This window comes from Morone saxatilis, unplaced genomic scaffold (assembly GCF_004916995.1).
Source record: "Morone saxatilis isolate NCDOM2014 unplaced genomic scaffold, NCSU_SB_2.0 Contig2, whole genome shotgun sequence".
Lineage (NCBI taxonomy): Eukaryota > Metazoa > Chordata > Actinopteri > Moronidae > Morone > Morone saxatilis.
The window spans coordinates 3,399,669-3,414,240 of record NW_023339762.1 but is presented as its reverse complement, the minus strand read 5'-3'; the positions used below and the strand labels follow the sequence as shown (position 1 = coordinate 3,414,240).

The 14,572-nt window shown below is 38.5% G+C and overlaps 1 protein-coding gene across 1 annotated transcript in view; it reads right to left on the bottom strand.

The window, feature by feature from the left end:
* The window catches only part of LOC118330305 (spondin-1-like), a 30,827-nt gene that overhangs the window by 4,516 nt on the left and 11,739 nt on the right, over positions 1 to 14,572 (bottom strand). Inside the window, exons 3-7 of the mRNA XM_035664794.1 lie at positions 14,473 to 14,537; positions 10,625 to 10,826; positions 7,038 to 7,178; positions 6,099 to 6,174; positions 3,081 to 3,263 (exon numbers count right to left, since the gene is read on the bottom strand). Of these exons, the coding sequence (XP_035520687.1) occupies positions 3,081 to 3,263; positions 6,099 to 6,174; positions 7,038 to 7,178; positions 10,625 to 10,826; positions 14,473 to 14,537 (667 nt within the window). The remainder of the gene's footprint in view (positions 1 to 3,080; positions 3,264 to 6,098; positions 6,175 to 7,037; positions 7,179 to 10,624; positions 10,827 to 14,472; positions 14,538 to 14,572) is intronic.

Below are 14,572 nucleotides of genomic sequence, written 5' to 3'. Positions count from 1 at the left end.
GATCCTTCTAAATGTTGCACACTGGACCTTTAAAGGCACAGGAAAATAAAATGCATGAATTTGTAGCTTAATAGATGCTATTTGTCTTGTCACAGACTGCTGTAAATTGCTTCTATGTTCTTTCTTTACCTAAATACTAATTTCCTGGCTTAAGGCTGTTTGGCTCTGTTTCACAGAGAAAAACAGGTCCAAATAGGAAAGACTGCTTCATCTTGTTGGATGTGTGATTGACATTAGTCTAAAATTTAGACTATTTAGACTCTAAATAGTGTTGAGAGGAGATGACTTCTCTAAAATGTGGGACAGTGTAGGACTATTGCAGGTGAAAGAAAAGAAGAAAAACAACACAAATTTGAAGTCAAAAATGGATGCAAAACAAACTGAGCTCTTAACTGTCTAGTTTAGGTGGGGGTACCACAGAGTTTTTACAGAGCTCAGCGATGATTATATTTTTTCTACCAGTGAACTGTCATGATATATATATTTGTGACATGTTTGCCCGTTACAGCTGTTGGAGCACACATTAATAACATTTAAAAGCTTGTTGCATCATTGTTTCATCTGCTGCACCGGTACATACAGAGTGCAATACACAGCTTGTTTTGTCATTTCAATAAGACTAGACTATAAGAGATTTCCTTTTGAATGAACAAATACATTTAATTGACATGTGCACAATAAAGCGTGAATGACAAATAGTGACGTCATCATAAGGGATTGGTAAAGCCGCGATTAGTATAGGAAACCCCCCAGGTGTAGCCTCGACACTGGTGGCAGTGGTGAAAGGATGCAGAGAATGGCTGAAGATCTGGATGTGATGACGAGTAGACTTCTGATAGATTAGATTTAAGTTTGACAGTAACGACATGATTGATTTAACTGATAGAATAGGAGACAAAAAGAGTGAGAATAAGAAATGTGAATGAATGAGGAATAAAGATAGTCTTTCTGATTGAACTTGCTCTGGGCTTCATTTTTGGGGTTGTTGAGTGGATTTGTTGGTTTATTTAACAGGGACAGTCCACATTAATAAAACACTGCTGTAAAAGCCAAGAGGCTATATTTCATCTCTAGTCCCATTGTTATTCATGTTATAAATTCTGCGTCAGTGTTCAGCACAAACAAACTTTTCGTTTGGTTTCTTGTCGGGTTGAACTTCGTAAAGCTGCTCAGTTTTTGCAAATTACAGTGCAGGAAAGAAATTAGGGTGCTTTTGTGCGTATCATTGAGTCAATCTAATATTCCAGTTGCACATAAGGAATATAACTAAAACAGCATACTTTCAACAAAAAATGACCATTACTACATGAACTACAGAAAAGCTTGCGCATGCCTTCATTACGCATATATTTAAGTAGGCTTGATTACTACAGTGCGTTACTCTAAGGTCTGTGCAAAATCCTGCTGACAGTTTTAACTGGACCAAAGAAAATATCTCACATCATCCCTGTTATTAAGTTCTTCCAGATAGTTTTAGGATTGATTCTATTACTTGTCTATAAATAAATTCAAGGACTTTCCCTCTGACAATAATGCTTATATTCCCCTGCAGATAAGGCATTGATAGAGCCATCAGATCTTTCTCTCTACTGCTCACTGTACCAAAAAGTGAGACACAAAACATCTCAGTGATGATGCCCTTGGGAACAGTCTCCCTTTTGATATAAGGACAGAAAATCAGGCTTTCAAGTGAAAGTGCTAAACACTCACACTGCCACAACACTGCCATTCTATTATTAAAGATTTTAAGCTCAATCAAGGTTAAATTCTCCTATCCTAGACAATCCCAGTAATATTTGAGTTTATTTAGGCAAACTATACTGTTACACCACATATGTGTAATCAGTAAAGGAAATATAAAGTTGAAGTTAGGTGGCAGTTTCTACTGTGAAAATAAATATATTATTTGACTGACTAAGGCCAATATGAATTCTGGGAATGGGACATATTGTTCAGTAGCGGTTGAGCTTGGGTATAGAGGTAAAGTGTCGGGAGATAAATATTAAGACATTTTTTGTTGTCGTATTAGATCTGTACACCAGCTCACTGGATTTGAATTGAAACATGATTGTGATGTTAAAATGCTAACTTCCAGCTTCAATTTCAGGGTGTTCACAGCCACATCAGATGAATGATGTAGCGTTTATAGCCCTTTTTAAACATAGTCACTCCAAGATGTTATTTTTGGGCCATTGATGTATCTAGGCAGACAGCCAAGCTACGCTGAAAAAGGACGCCTGAGTGCATGGGTTACGGGCACCCACAGGACGATGCAGGAGTTACTTTCTTTTGCCAATAATCTGTGAGACTGAATCTATGGCCAATTAATTTATTGTGACATATGAAATTCTATTTTCAATATATAATTTTGTCTTCATTTTCTGTACTTTTATTTGCCCATTTGATTTAACTGTGGTGCTGACGTGTTTTAATCTTTTTTAGCCTTGTAAAGCACTTTGTAACTTTGCTTTGAAGACAACTTTGCTATATAAACAAAGTTTATCATTTATCAGAAGTAAGGGTCTTAATATGTCTACATAATCAGCATCCAGGTGTAAAAAAAGGCCCAAATAATAAACCCCTAGAAGCACAATATGTCTGCCTGTCTACCTTAATGGGCAACCAGGTCTAGTTTCCATTGTTGAACACAATGAGTGACATAATGACTGATCTACACCTAACCTTCTTCCTCTGGTGTAAATATGATTGTGGGGAGACAAAAAGATACATAAAGAGGGAGATGCAATGAAAAAAGTAACAGAAGATAAGCCTTAAATAACCTTGCTCTTCTTGCCTCTTCTTCTGCACTCACTTAATTACTGCTGTAGAATAATACCTTTGGTATTATCGATGGTCTACAACAAATACTTATTTTTAGAATGTCTGAACATTAATGGAAGCAATTATCCTAAAATGTCAATAAAAATGATCAAAGAGATTAATAATGCTCATAAAGGTGCTTAGAGGATGCTGAACCTTAAGAGAATTCAAATTAATTCAGATGTATTTTACGTCATTATCAACCTGGACTTTTCTGTCCTCGAGAACACAGTACCCTTCCGTCTTAGATAGATACTCACCCTCATCACTGCATCCAGGCCCCATGCAAGGCTCAAAATCCTGGGTGTGTGGGCAGGGAACGCTAAGGTCTAACTGGGCCTTCAGCATCCTCTGCCTCATCCTGCGGCCTTTGTCACATGTAGCACTGCTACACGCCGACCAGGGAGACCAGCCTGAGTAGATACACGTCTCTGGTGTGTCATCTAAAAGAGAAACACGCAGGGATGTTTAGTGAATGGAAGAGATACAGAGGAAAAAGAGACATTTTAATATTTTTCATTAAAATTTGCTGCTCATTCAGTCATTGACTGAGATCACATGGTCATTGTTACCAGTAAAATGTGCTTTAAAAAACCCTTCCATTTCCATTTCATTCCATTACAGCTGATTTGTCACAGTAAAGAGGAGGGGTTGGGGATGGAGGAATGGGCTGACATTGATCATTTAACACCGTATCCGAAGGTGATTACCGATGGTACTGGACCACAAGAGGCCACAGAGTGACATCTGAGGGGGGAGAGGAAGGAGTGGAGGAATGGAGTTGGAGAGAAAGAAGAGTGTGATTTGTGAATGTCTTGTCTAATTATCAGTGGTAGCAGAGCTACAAGAATTAGCAGGGGTACTGGCTTCAATTAATAATGCTCTCTTGGGGGTTCAGAGAGGCAGAGAAAATGAGAGGAGAGGCGAGAGAGAATATACCGTCAGGCCTTAGGGACAAACCTGAGTGGGTCCAATTCTCTGGGATAAGGTGTAATGACAGAGGAGAATGAGGGAAGAAAGGAGCTGGAGACGCAGAGAGGAAGGTAAGAGCACAGTTGGGTTGATGTGTAAGTGAAAGCAGTGAAGCTCCGGGCGGACTAAGGGGACCAGCCTGAATGGATCCTTCCCTCCGTAGTGACATCTCACACGGAGAAGAGTGGAAACAAGGGAGAAGGAGAGGACAGGTAGAGTAAGAGAGGAGGGAAAAGGAGGAGGGAAAGAAGCAAATGGTCTATGACTGACTGAGGAGGACATTTATTAGGCGACAGGAGATCCTTGTTAGGAATTCTGCTGTATGGGCAAGATCCTGCTTCCTAGCCAAGGCCACTTACTGTAAAAATAAGCACAAAGCATGTACAACACAAACAGCATCATAGACCGGGCTGTCCTGTCCATCTGCAGGTTAGTAAAGGTCATAAAGAACAACTCATCTTGTAACTATAAGGTCACTGCACTGATCCCTGTAAGGGCTGGATTAAAAAAGGAAAAGGAAAAAGCGCAAGAAATCAGAGGGGTTTATACACTATATATTTTTGGGGGGATCATCGTTGCTGCCATTGCTGTTCACTGGCAGTGTTTTTTTCAAACCAGGGAGTACAGACATTATTTGCATAGAGGTCCTAAGGAGGAGTTCAGGTTGGATGGTCCAGTTTGGTTAAGGCTACTATCATATCTCATCTTACCTTAAAACACTTGTTTAAGTTAAGGGAAATATATATTATATATAGGATATATATTGATTCAGTCAATATGTTCTGCTTTGTGCTTAAAGTCAAAAAGACTACAGTCTTTCCCTAATCTTAAAGGTATAGTAAAGTATGAAGCTAGCTTAGCATAAAAACTGGAAGTAACCGGTTGCCTGTCCAAAGGTAAAAAACACTAACAACTCCTCTAAAGTTCACTAATTAATGTGTGCCTCGTCAGTACACAAACAGAAATTTCAACAGGACAAGTTGTGATTTTAGGAGTTATATGCTGGACCTATCTGTTGGCCAACAGCAACTGGGCATAGTAAATTACTGTGATGACAAGACTCCAGTAAGTCACTGCCGTCAGCTGAGAATAGCTGCAGCACATAACAAACAAGATTGAACATTTTAATTGATGATTGTTAGGGGTGTTGGCATATTTTTAAACTTTGGAGATACCAGGTTAGTTCTTTCTCCTGCTTCCTGTCTTTATGCTAAGATAAGCTTATTGCCTCCTCGCTCTACTAAACAAACAGTAATTAATCTTCTCATTTTACTGCAAGAAAGTAAATACCAAGTGGCAACCTCTGTGGCTAAAAAATGAAGTCAACACGGAAGTGCGACAAGCTGCAGTCCCTCAAATGGCCACTTGAGACTGGCTCCAAAAGTGAGTCAATCTCCATAAGCCCCTATATTAAAATGCCCAATTTTATGACAACTATAGAGGGGTCGAATTTTTATACAACTACCTGTACTACATTAAGGAGTCAACTTGTGCATAAATAAAGGTGTGACTGCTTTGTTGGGTTGCGTCACAGGTGGCTGACATCTTGTCATAACGTCTTGTTATGTTCCTCAAAAACATGAACCGGGCATTAATTACTATTCTTACAAAATTATTTTGCCAATACAAATTAGTTGTACATGAATGCAATTTAAAGTAGACAGGGTTTGTAAAGTTCCTAAATGTTTTTGTCCTGTGTCCAAATATCAAATAGCAAAAATGTGAGAAGAGAAGTTGAGACAGGAAAAGAAACTTTATTTGATTTCATGTGCAGCGCTGCTGAAACATCCTTGTCCAGAGTGACAGGGTCTGTGAGGCATAACAGAATACAAAGTGTGTTTGATAAAGACAGGACTTGCTCCAGACGCAGTTGTGTTGCTCTGTAGCAGTGGGGTGCTCACCTCTTCACAGCAGGGAGGAGACAAAGCCCTGCCAGATGTGTATTCTGACTATCTGACCTGAGCCCATCTGAGACTGCTTCAACCAGTTGTGTCTGTAATGAGCTATGTGTGTGTCCTTGATCATCATAAGACACCAAATCCCCACAGTATCTGCTCAGTCTGTAAGTTGGTAGTTAAAGTGAATATTTTGCAAACACAGATTGAATTGAGGAAACAGTCAGGTTCAAAGAACTTAAAGGAATGCAATATCATGTAATGACAGGGTTTGAATAATTACTTAAACGGACAACCAATCCCTTTAAGGTAATCCATCGTATCTTGTTCAGGATCTTGACCCTGAAGAACTGTAATCACGAGAGAGGGAGTGTGTGTGTTCAGTGTAGGTGTGTTTGTGTGTTACTGTACCTTCCTCCTTCTCCTCCTGTCCAATATCAGCTACAATGTCATCTATGGTGTCTGGGACCACATTGCACTGCTCTCCCTGCACACACAAGGGAAAAAAGGGTCACACACGAAAATGTATCCGAAGACAAAACAATCTGAGCACCAAACTTCATTTTTTCACTTAAATGTAGTAGTTTGACCACTGGCTGCTAGTTATCTTATATAGATCACCATTGGCTGTGTGTGTGACAATGGTATTGAACAAGTTGCGTTGGTTACAGTGGGGCAAAATATTACCATTACAATTTAATAAATATAAATGTATAATACATTTCTAGAAGTTAACATAAAGGTTTGTATTTGTGGTCCACATAGTTTAACAAGTTTAAAGTAATCTTGTTTCAACATGAAGACTATCAGATACAAAAATACAATAAATTCAGCTTACATTTACTAAGATATTATATTAGTAATATACTTGAAATCACTCAATAATACTTAAAATACAATAATGATATGACTACATGAGTTTCATGTTGTTTGGCCAACTCACAAAATCAACAATAAATAGCTAAATTTAGTGAATTTGCTGGCGACAATTGTCAACTTTTAATTAAAATATAATCATATAATCAGATATTTCTTACACATATTAAAGAATTTGAGTGAAACTTTATGACAGTGGAGGAGTAATAAAGAAATGATAAAGTTACTTATGTAGGTTATTGAAATGATGCCTTTAAAGTACGTGTAGTCAAGCTAGCAAGAATGCTCTGGCTGTCTCCATCTTGCTGGTCGGAGTTGTCTCTACTGTGGTAACATGTTTTTGTAAAAAGAGGACAGGGTTGTTTGTTTGTTTGTTGTGCAACTGACCACAGCTCAACTCATCAGATCGTTTCTGAAACATTTTATGTTACACGAGTGCATACACGCACAGTCGCACACACATTTACACTGTACCTTTCTAGCGATACGTTCCACCAACACCTTAGCTACAGGGGTAATTGCCCCTCCCTCGGGGTCGTAGAACGGGCTCTGGGGGTGGTCCAAACTGGTCAAGGGTCGGATCTTCTCCTGAGGAATGGTGGGCTTGTTTGGTGACTGTAACAGGCCAAAAAAAAACAACTGAGCATATTAGATAGAAAGTACATTATACAAAGGTTATAGCTGCTATAATCTATAGTTTTATATTAACAATGGATCAAATGACTGTGTTCCATGTGAAAGGTGTTGCCTGTGGTGATGAACCCACAAATAATTATCATCCAACTCTGCAGTTCCCCTCATCTCTATACAGAGCGTTTTAGCGTCTTTCAGCTCATTGTTTGGGTTTTATGCCCCCAACTTTCCAGTTGTTGTTCAATCTTGCCATTCTGATCAGTGCTGTTTACAAGGCACCGCAGGCAGCTCACATGCCCAGCACCAAACTGCAGTTTTCACTGTCACCTCCCTGGATAGATGTGTTAGAGTTTGCAATGTAAATATAAAGGTGAATTAGCTCTGGCGGCTCTTCAGGGGAAAATGGACGTGCGCAAATAAGATGCTACAGTTGAAGATCAGGTCATGATTTGAAGGGTAACTATTCCCACACTCCCACATTAGCATTGTACACATTATACACTTGGTGTTGAAATGGTTAGTGTCCTGGAGGAAAACATCTGCACTTGTATATTGAGTATCAAATACGCCTGAGGGAAGAGAGTCTGAGTCCGCCACTGAGGAATGGTTAGAGTAATCAAAGTTAAACAGCCAAAATTTAGGGCATGGGAATTATTTGTGGGACAAGAATACTAATCCAATAGAAGCACATAGCGTCTGCATGTCTGTGAAACAAGCTTTTAAAAAGAGAACAACATGATTTCTCTGGAGGGAAGAAACAGTAGAACGGCAGCAATTTATGCATGCAAACTAGAATTAATAAAAAGTAATAACATTACAATAGCTGCATTGAATTCAGACTCCAATCTGACCAAAAAATGATGAGGTAGGGCCCGAAATCATCACCTATAGTCACTGTTTCTCCCATAAGCCATCTGGTCCAGGGCATCTTTTCTGTTTGATCTCACCATGAATCATTTATATGCGTTTTAACAGCCCTTTTATAAGAGATTCATGGCATTGTTTCCAGGTGTGTGCGGTGGCGTGTGTGTCCATGTATTGTTAGAGCTTAAAAAAAAAAAAACTCTACAGAGAGAAAAGATGAAAACACATGACAAACATGAATCATTCTCTTTGTTCTGACAGGTTAACTCAACGTTGTCGTTTCAAACCAACTTTCTGTTTAATATATGCAGGAGTACTGGATAAGACAAAGGGAAGACATCTACAAAGGAAGTATTAGAGGAGATATGAAGTTATATCCTCATCTACAGTGCTGTAACAACAATGCTGATGATTCTCTTTACAGGTTCACTAAAAGTTTTTTCTCTGGCCTTTTGGTTTAAAAAGATTGTGGGGAATGAGACCAAACAGAAGACATCCATCACTGTTAGAGACAATTACAAACTTTACTTGGGAGGTCTGCATACAGAAAAATGTTGCTTTTCATACAATGCAAAGATGTACATGCAGAGGGTCTGGAAGACATGTACTTCAATGTCTTTGTCTGTAGGTGGCAGTGATTTAATGTCTGCTGTATGCTTATCTGAGGGTAAACCTAAAAAATTATACATTTTGTTTTGACTTTCAGGTTAAAGAGTCATGGAAGCATACACGATTAGCTTGGAAACTTTAACTTAAAAGACCTTTGAACCAGTGAAACAACAATGTATAAGCAGAGCTGCATTATATAATTTAACCAAAGACTTTTCACATACATATATCAGAACACACATGACTTAAAAGCTCTCAAATCATCAATTTGCCTCACTCTAGAGGGAATAGAAACACTGCTGTTTAATGTTTACTTTTGAATATGTTCAGTACAACGCTGACTGCCTTAACTATTTCACCTATATGCTCACAATGTTTTATAATTTAGAATAGTGAACCAAATACAAATAAGCAAGTGCCAGTGTGGGTCAGAGGGCTGAAGAGAAAAACAAAGAGACTACAAACAGGCCCAGAACAGACAAGAATGCTTTAAAAAATGCATTTAAAAAGTACCAGAAGTAGAATGGAAAGAGGTCTGGTTTTGTGTTAGTGAAGTTTTTAAAGGTATTTACCACCTACCCTCAGCAGGATAAGCTCCTTGCTTATTCATGAGGTTGTAAACTATAAATAAATTGCTGTAGTCTCAGAACAGTGGGTGAATATGGATGAGCACCTTTCATTTTGAGGATGTAGAAAAGTCTGTCACAGGAACAGACAGGTGGAAGTCAAGTGTGCTCTGATGTGAAGTTTTGAAATAAATGCTGCCTGCTGCCAACAGCTAGTGAGCAATAAACCTTATAATAATATGCTATATACTTTATCTGTCAGCTAGAGCAACAACTTTATGTCTAACAATTAGAGTGTATCAGTTCTCCTTAACATATGTGTCTAATACACAGTATGTCCTTGTATTGACTGATGTAATACATCCTTAATGGCCATTTTAGATGTGGTTGAATGTCTGTAGCAAAGACTCTTGAGCTAGAGTAGATACATTCATTCATACCATGGTCTGGGTGAATACTCGATTCTGATTGGCTGATGAGTGTCCATTAATTCCTGATGTAGAACACCGCTCTACATTAATGCGCTATTCAGCTCGCTACTTTAGGCAGCGGCCGTCAGTACACTCATTCCATTCAGTCATTCCCTATCGTTTGTGAAAATCTTGATATTGTTTTTGGGGACAATGACATAGCTGATAGCTAGTTAGTCTTGTTTTTAAACATACTGTCTAATTATATTCATGGTTTGTCGACAGTACGCAGTGCTATTGACTTTGAATCTTGCTAGCATAACGTTAGCTCTCTGTCACGTAGCTGAGCAAAAGCGCTCAGTGAGCGGAGGGAACTAGAAATATCTCCCGTTGCTAAGCCGTATCTATGGTCTGTTCTGTTTACTGGAGTAGTGAACAACAGTTCCATTGCATTAGAACTTTATGGGATGGTAATGATTCTTCCAGGTATTAGGAAATAACTCAGGTGTTACCAGGGAAACAGAGTATGAGCGGGATAATGCTCTTTGGTGTCCACAGTCAGGGATTAATAGAATGGAGAGCGCAACTGTCCGACACCTCGTCAGGCATTATGTGCACCGTTGAATGGCACTGTGCTGAATTAAATCATGTATCGCAACAGGCCTATCATATCCCATTTGATTCTTGGTAATGCATCAAGATGTGTATCGCATTGGAGTCAGTGATTGAGATGCAAAGCCAAAGTAGCTAGCTAGTAGCTAACTTAACTTTACTAGCTAACAAAGGTGGCTTACTATTTATTAAGGGAATGGCATTTCTCAAGCTAAGATTACAGTTTAGAGTGTTAGAACAGACGAGAGTGAAAATGTACAGTCCTATAACATTACTGACCTAATGTTATAGGACAGTTTTAGTAGACTGACACAACTGCAACCCTGTACTGAATGTTTCTACCACCACCAACATTTGGATACATTACCTCATATGTGACACCATTGTCAGTGCCTGCATCCCAGGGAATGAGGTCTGTCACCAGCCTCTGGACCCAGCCACACTCCTTGGTACAGAGGTCCTCTCCTGACAGTCCGACATTCCAGTCTGGGCTGGGCCCGAGCATGGTGAGGAAGGACATCAGGTGACGGGTCCGGTCCACAGAAAACTCTGCTGATGGAGCTGCTCGCCTGGTGATGGGTGTGAGCAATGTCAAGACAAAAAAGAAATAAAGAAAATATCCAGAATAAATTACATTTTAAATATTAATATGAAATTATTTATATGAAATGACAAGCCTAAGTATGTTGTAAACATAATCATCTCAGAAACATTTTCACTCCACACTCTGCTGTTGCAATTTTTAGTTAATTACTTGCAAGTCAGTTCTGATGTCATGACCTCTGACCCGAGTCACACTCTGCTAATTGCTGGATAATTAAAGCTCCAAAACATCCAATTAGAGGCAGAAAAGAGCTCATAATTGCATATTCTCTCTGAATGTCCAAAGCCTACTGAAAATAAAAAGATAATAATAGGGTAATTTGACGTTTCTTTACAAAAAAATTGTCCATGGTAGAGATAAGACATAAGCGCAAACACAACTATTTTAACTTGACAACTTTTCATGCAAAATTTAACTAAATGAGCTAATATTTCATATTTACAGCGAGTGTGTGACTGTGTGGGTGCACATGCATGTGTGTGAATGTTCTCATTAGTTAAAATAATAGTGGCATAATATATCGCAAATGACAGACAACGCTAGGAGGGGTAATTAAACAGATGTTTGGTGAAAGATACAGTACATTAGAGTCTCTGTGTGTGTGTGTGTGCTCATGCTCATGCAGTGCTGAGGGCTAGAATTGTGATAAGTTTCTAATTGCTCTTGAACTAATTTCAAAGAGTGCACAGGATGCCAGAGTGTGAGACTATTCAGACAAGCCATCCTCCCTTTTGCATAAAGGAAGGAATCATAAAACAATTAAGAGTCAGTTTTTGTAAAATTCACACATTACAATACAATAGTATCTGAATTTCAATTATAGTTTATAGCTGATTGGACGTGTCAGACATGGAAGTTTTTCCAACTTTCAATTACTGCTTTTAACCTGCTAATTAGGAATACAGGTCTTTGTGATTCATGGGAATGTTATCAAAGAATCCTGTAGCGAAAATTAAATAGAAAAATATACATATACATATTATAATACATACATACATACATACATACATACTGTTTCTGTTGATTATCCAGTATTTCTGAACTTACTACTACATACAGATCACTGAACAAGAATTCTGTATACCTTTGCTTACTTAAAGCCAAAGAGATTGTTATACGCCTTAGATAAAAAACACCGAATCATCTTGGCTTGAAGGAACACTGTAGTGTACACAGTAGGAACACATTGTATATTGTTTTGTGGGCCTCCAAAATATCAGCTTCTCAAGAATAGAGAAAATCAGCCTTGTTTTTAGCTTGACCATCAGACCAGAACATTTTATAACTCCAAGGTTAGACAATTTTCTCAACCTAGAGAGAATGTTGAGACACCAAAATAGCAGGTTTTTATCCAGAAAACAGAAAAAATTATCGAGACATCCATGTCCAGTATGGACGACATGTTCATGTTCAACTTGATGTAAAATTGAATACCTCACAGGTGAACAGAGAAAAAAACAGAAATTTAAATTCTCTTCACATTTGTGTAAGTAAATATAAACTACTGACACATCAGCTATTGTGCCAATTGGTGCATATTTTCCGAAAGAAGGCAGAACAGTTTTTGGACATATTTGTGGGAACAAAGGCTGCCCCCTAATAGTTGACTTAACCGTTAGACGTCAAGAAGGGCCTTGGTCGACACACTTTTCATTAGTCGGATAGTCGCAAGAATAACTAAAATGTCAAACGCTGTTCGGGACGTGCGCCTTGTCACCTGGAAGAAGGATTGTTGCAAGGCAGACCTTTTCTCTTGTATCATACGGAGTCGCTTACTGGTGCACTGTTGCATAACTGTACTAGCTGCTGCAACTGGCTAGTTAGCAGTCCTATAAGCTGTCTGTACCCGGACTGGGAGCTTGAACAACAGGGGGAGTTTACACTAGAAGCGTAGGAGCGGGGGACCCAGAAGGGAATATGCCATGGATTATGGCCAACAAACGGAGGCCATTGAATCTACAGCAGCTCTGACTAGGACTATGCCTTTAGGGATGAAGACACAGCGATTTCAGGCAGGAACAGGACAGGAATTAAAAGGGAGTTTGTAGGGAGTTAATTTGTAAGTAAGTGTTAACTTTAGCCATCATCCATCGTATTGATAGGTCCATCAGTTTTTGTTTTTGGAAGTTGGAATTTTTTTATTCTGTGTTTTGAACAACGGGACTTGTGCGACATTATACTGTGTTGAAATAAATGAACTAAATGTTCAGTCTCCTTGCTGGTTGTTCCAACACATTCAGAATCATTACCGCTTTTTCCGTTAGCATTTAACAAGCAGCTTTTAAAAAATATCCTATATATATTAAATTATTAAATTCATATCATAAATGTGCAAAAAAGAAGTCAGTGTTGACATTGGTCTCCTTGATGAAAGTTCTGTGTCTGACCCATCCAACCAAATGACCTAACTTCGATGGCACATTAAGCTAGAGAGGTGTCTCCAGAAATAACGCTAGAGCAGCAGCTACAGTGTCATAGATAGCAGTGTAAGGCCACTGACCAAGCTGCTGTATTTGAAACGTTGGGAGTGGGAACAGGCTGGCCTACAAATGTCAATAAAAGGTATTATTTTTCCATTTTCAAACAAGCCCAGATAGTGTTAGTTATGTTTTAATTAGTGATTCACGATGTCTGAGCCTTTCGATTGCTGGTTCTAAAACAATGACCTCTGCCTCTAGTGGTACACAGAGGAATCGCTGAAATATTTTTTGCTAATATAATACATTTATTTAAAAACAAATAATGCTATCGAAATACTACAAAATGTCTAATTAAAGTACTTAAACTATGAGATCACTGAAATGTAATTTAAAATAAGTTTTGCATTTCCTGCAGTATTTTTGTTTCAGTATCTCTCATGCATGTAGTGTGCATATATCCATGATTTGTTACGAACTAAAATGTGATTGCAAGATAGTAAGCAGAGGATGAATGAAAACACTTCAAAAACAATTAAAACACAAACTTCTGTTTTGTGATTCAACAACAGTCAACAATAAATCATTTTGTTATTACGAATAAACCTGCCTCCTCCCTGAACTTGCTGTAGCTGAACAGGGTTGGCTAACTGTATTATACTGTATTTTAATCGGAAGATAGTTGCTCACTTTACTAGCAAATCCCACAAGATGTTACGTTTAATTTATGTTATTTTAACACTTGCTGAGTCACAAAATACTGTATGAAGTGCTGAAATTACAGATTGGACAAAGGAACGCGTAACAATGTAAGCCGCCTGCTGTTTAATTGCCTGTGTGCCTATTTGAAGAAATGTGATAGCATTTAATAACTGTTTTTAGTGTCTGTCCATGCACACAAATTACAGTGCTGATATTTTCAGTCGAACCCAAAGATTCATGCTCCATGGAGAGCTCTAATGTAGGGGGCCCAATGTAGGAAAGTAAATAAAACTTAACTTTCTTCTTTTCGGTAATCACAATTATGACCAAATAAGTAGTCAAAACACACCGATTTCTCAGCAAAAATTAATGTTAATTACTGTTCAGTGTTAACACTGTTCCACAATTTCTTGATTTTCTTTTTGATTTCAATCATATCTCTCACAGAAGTACCTTTTCCCTTTAGTGAAACTGACATTGAGTGATACTTACAGGTTGAGCGGCTGCCATGCCGGCCACTGAGCCTTAGTTTTAATGACAGTCAGCACTTCATCTCCCTGCGGAGGGAAAGAGAGAGAGGGACAGAGAGAGA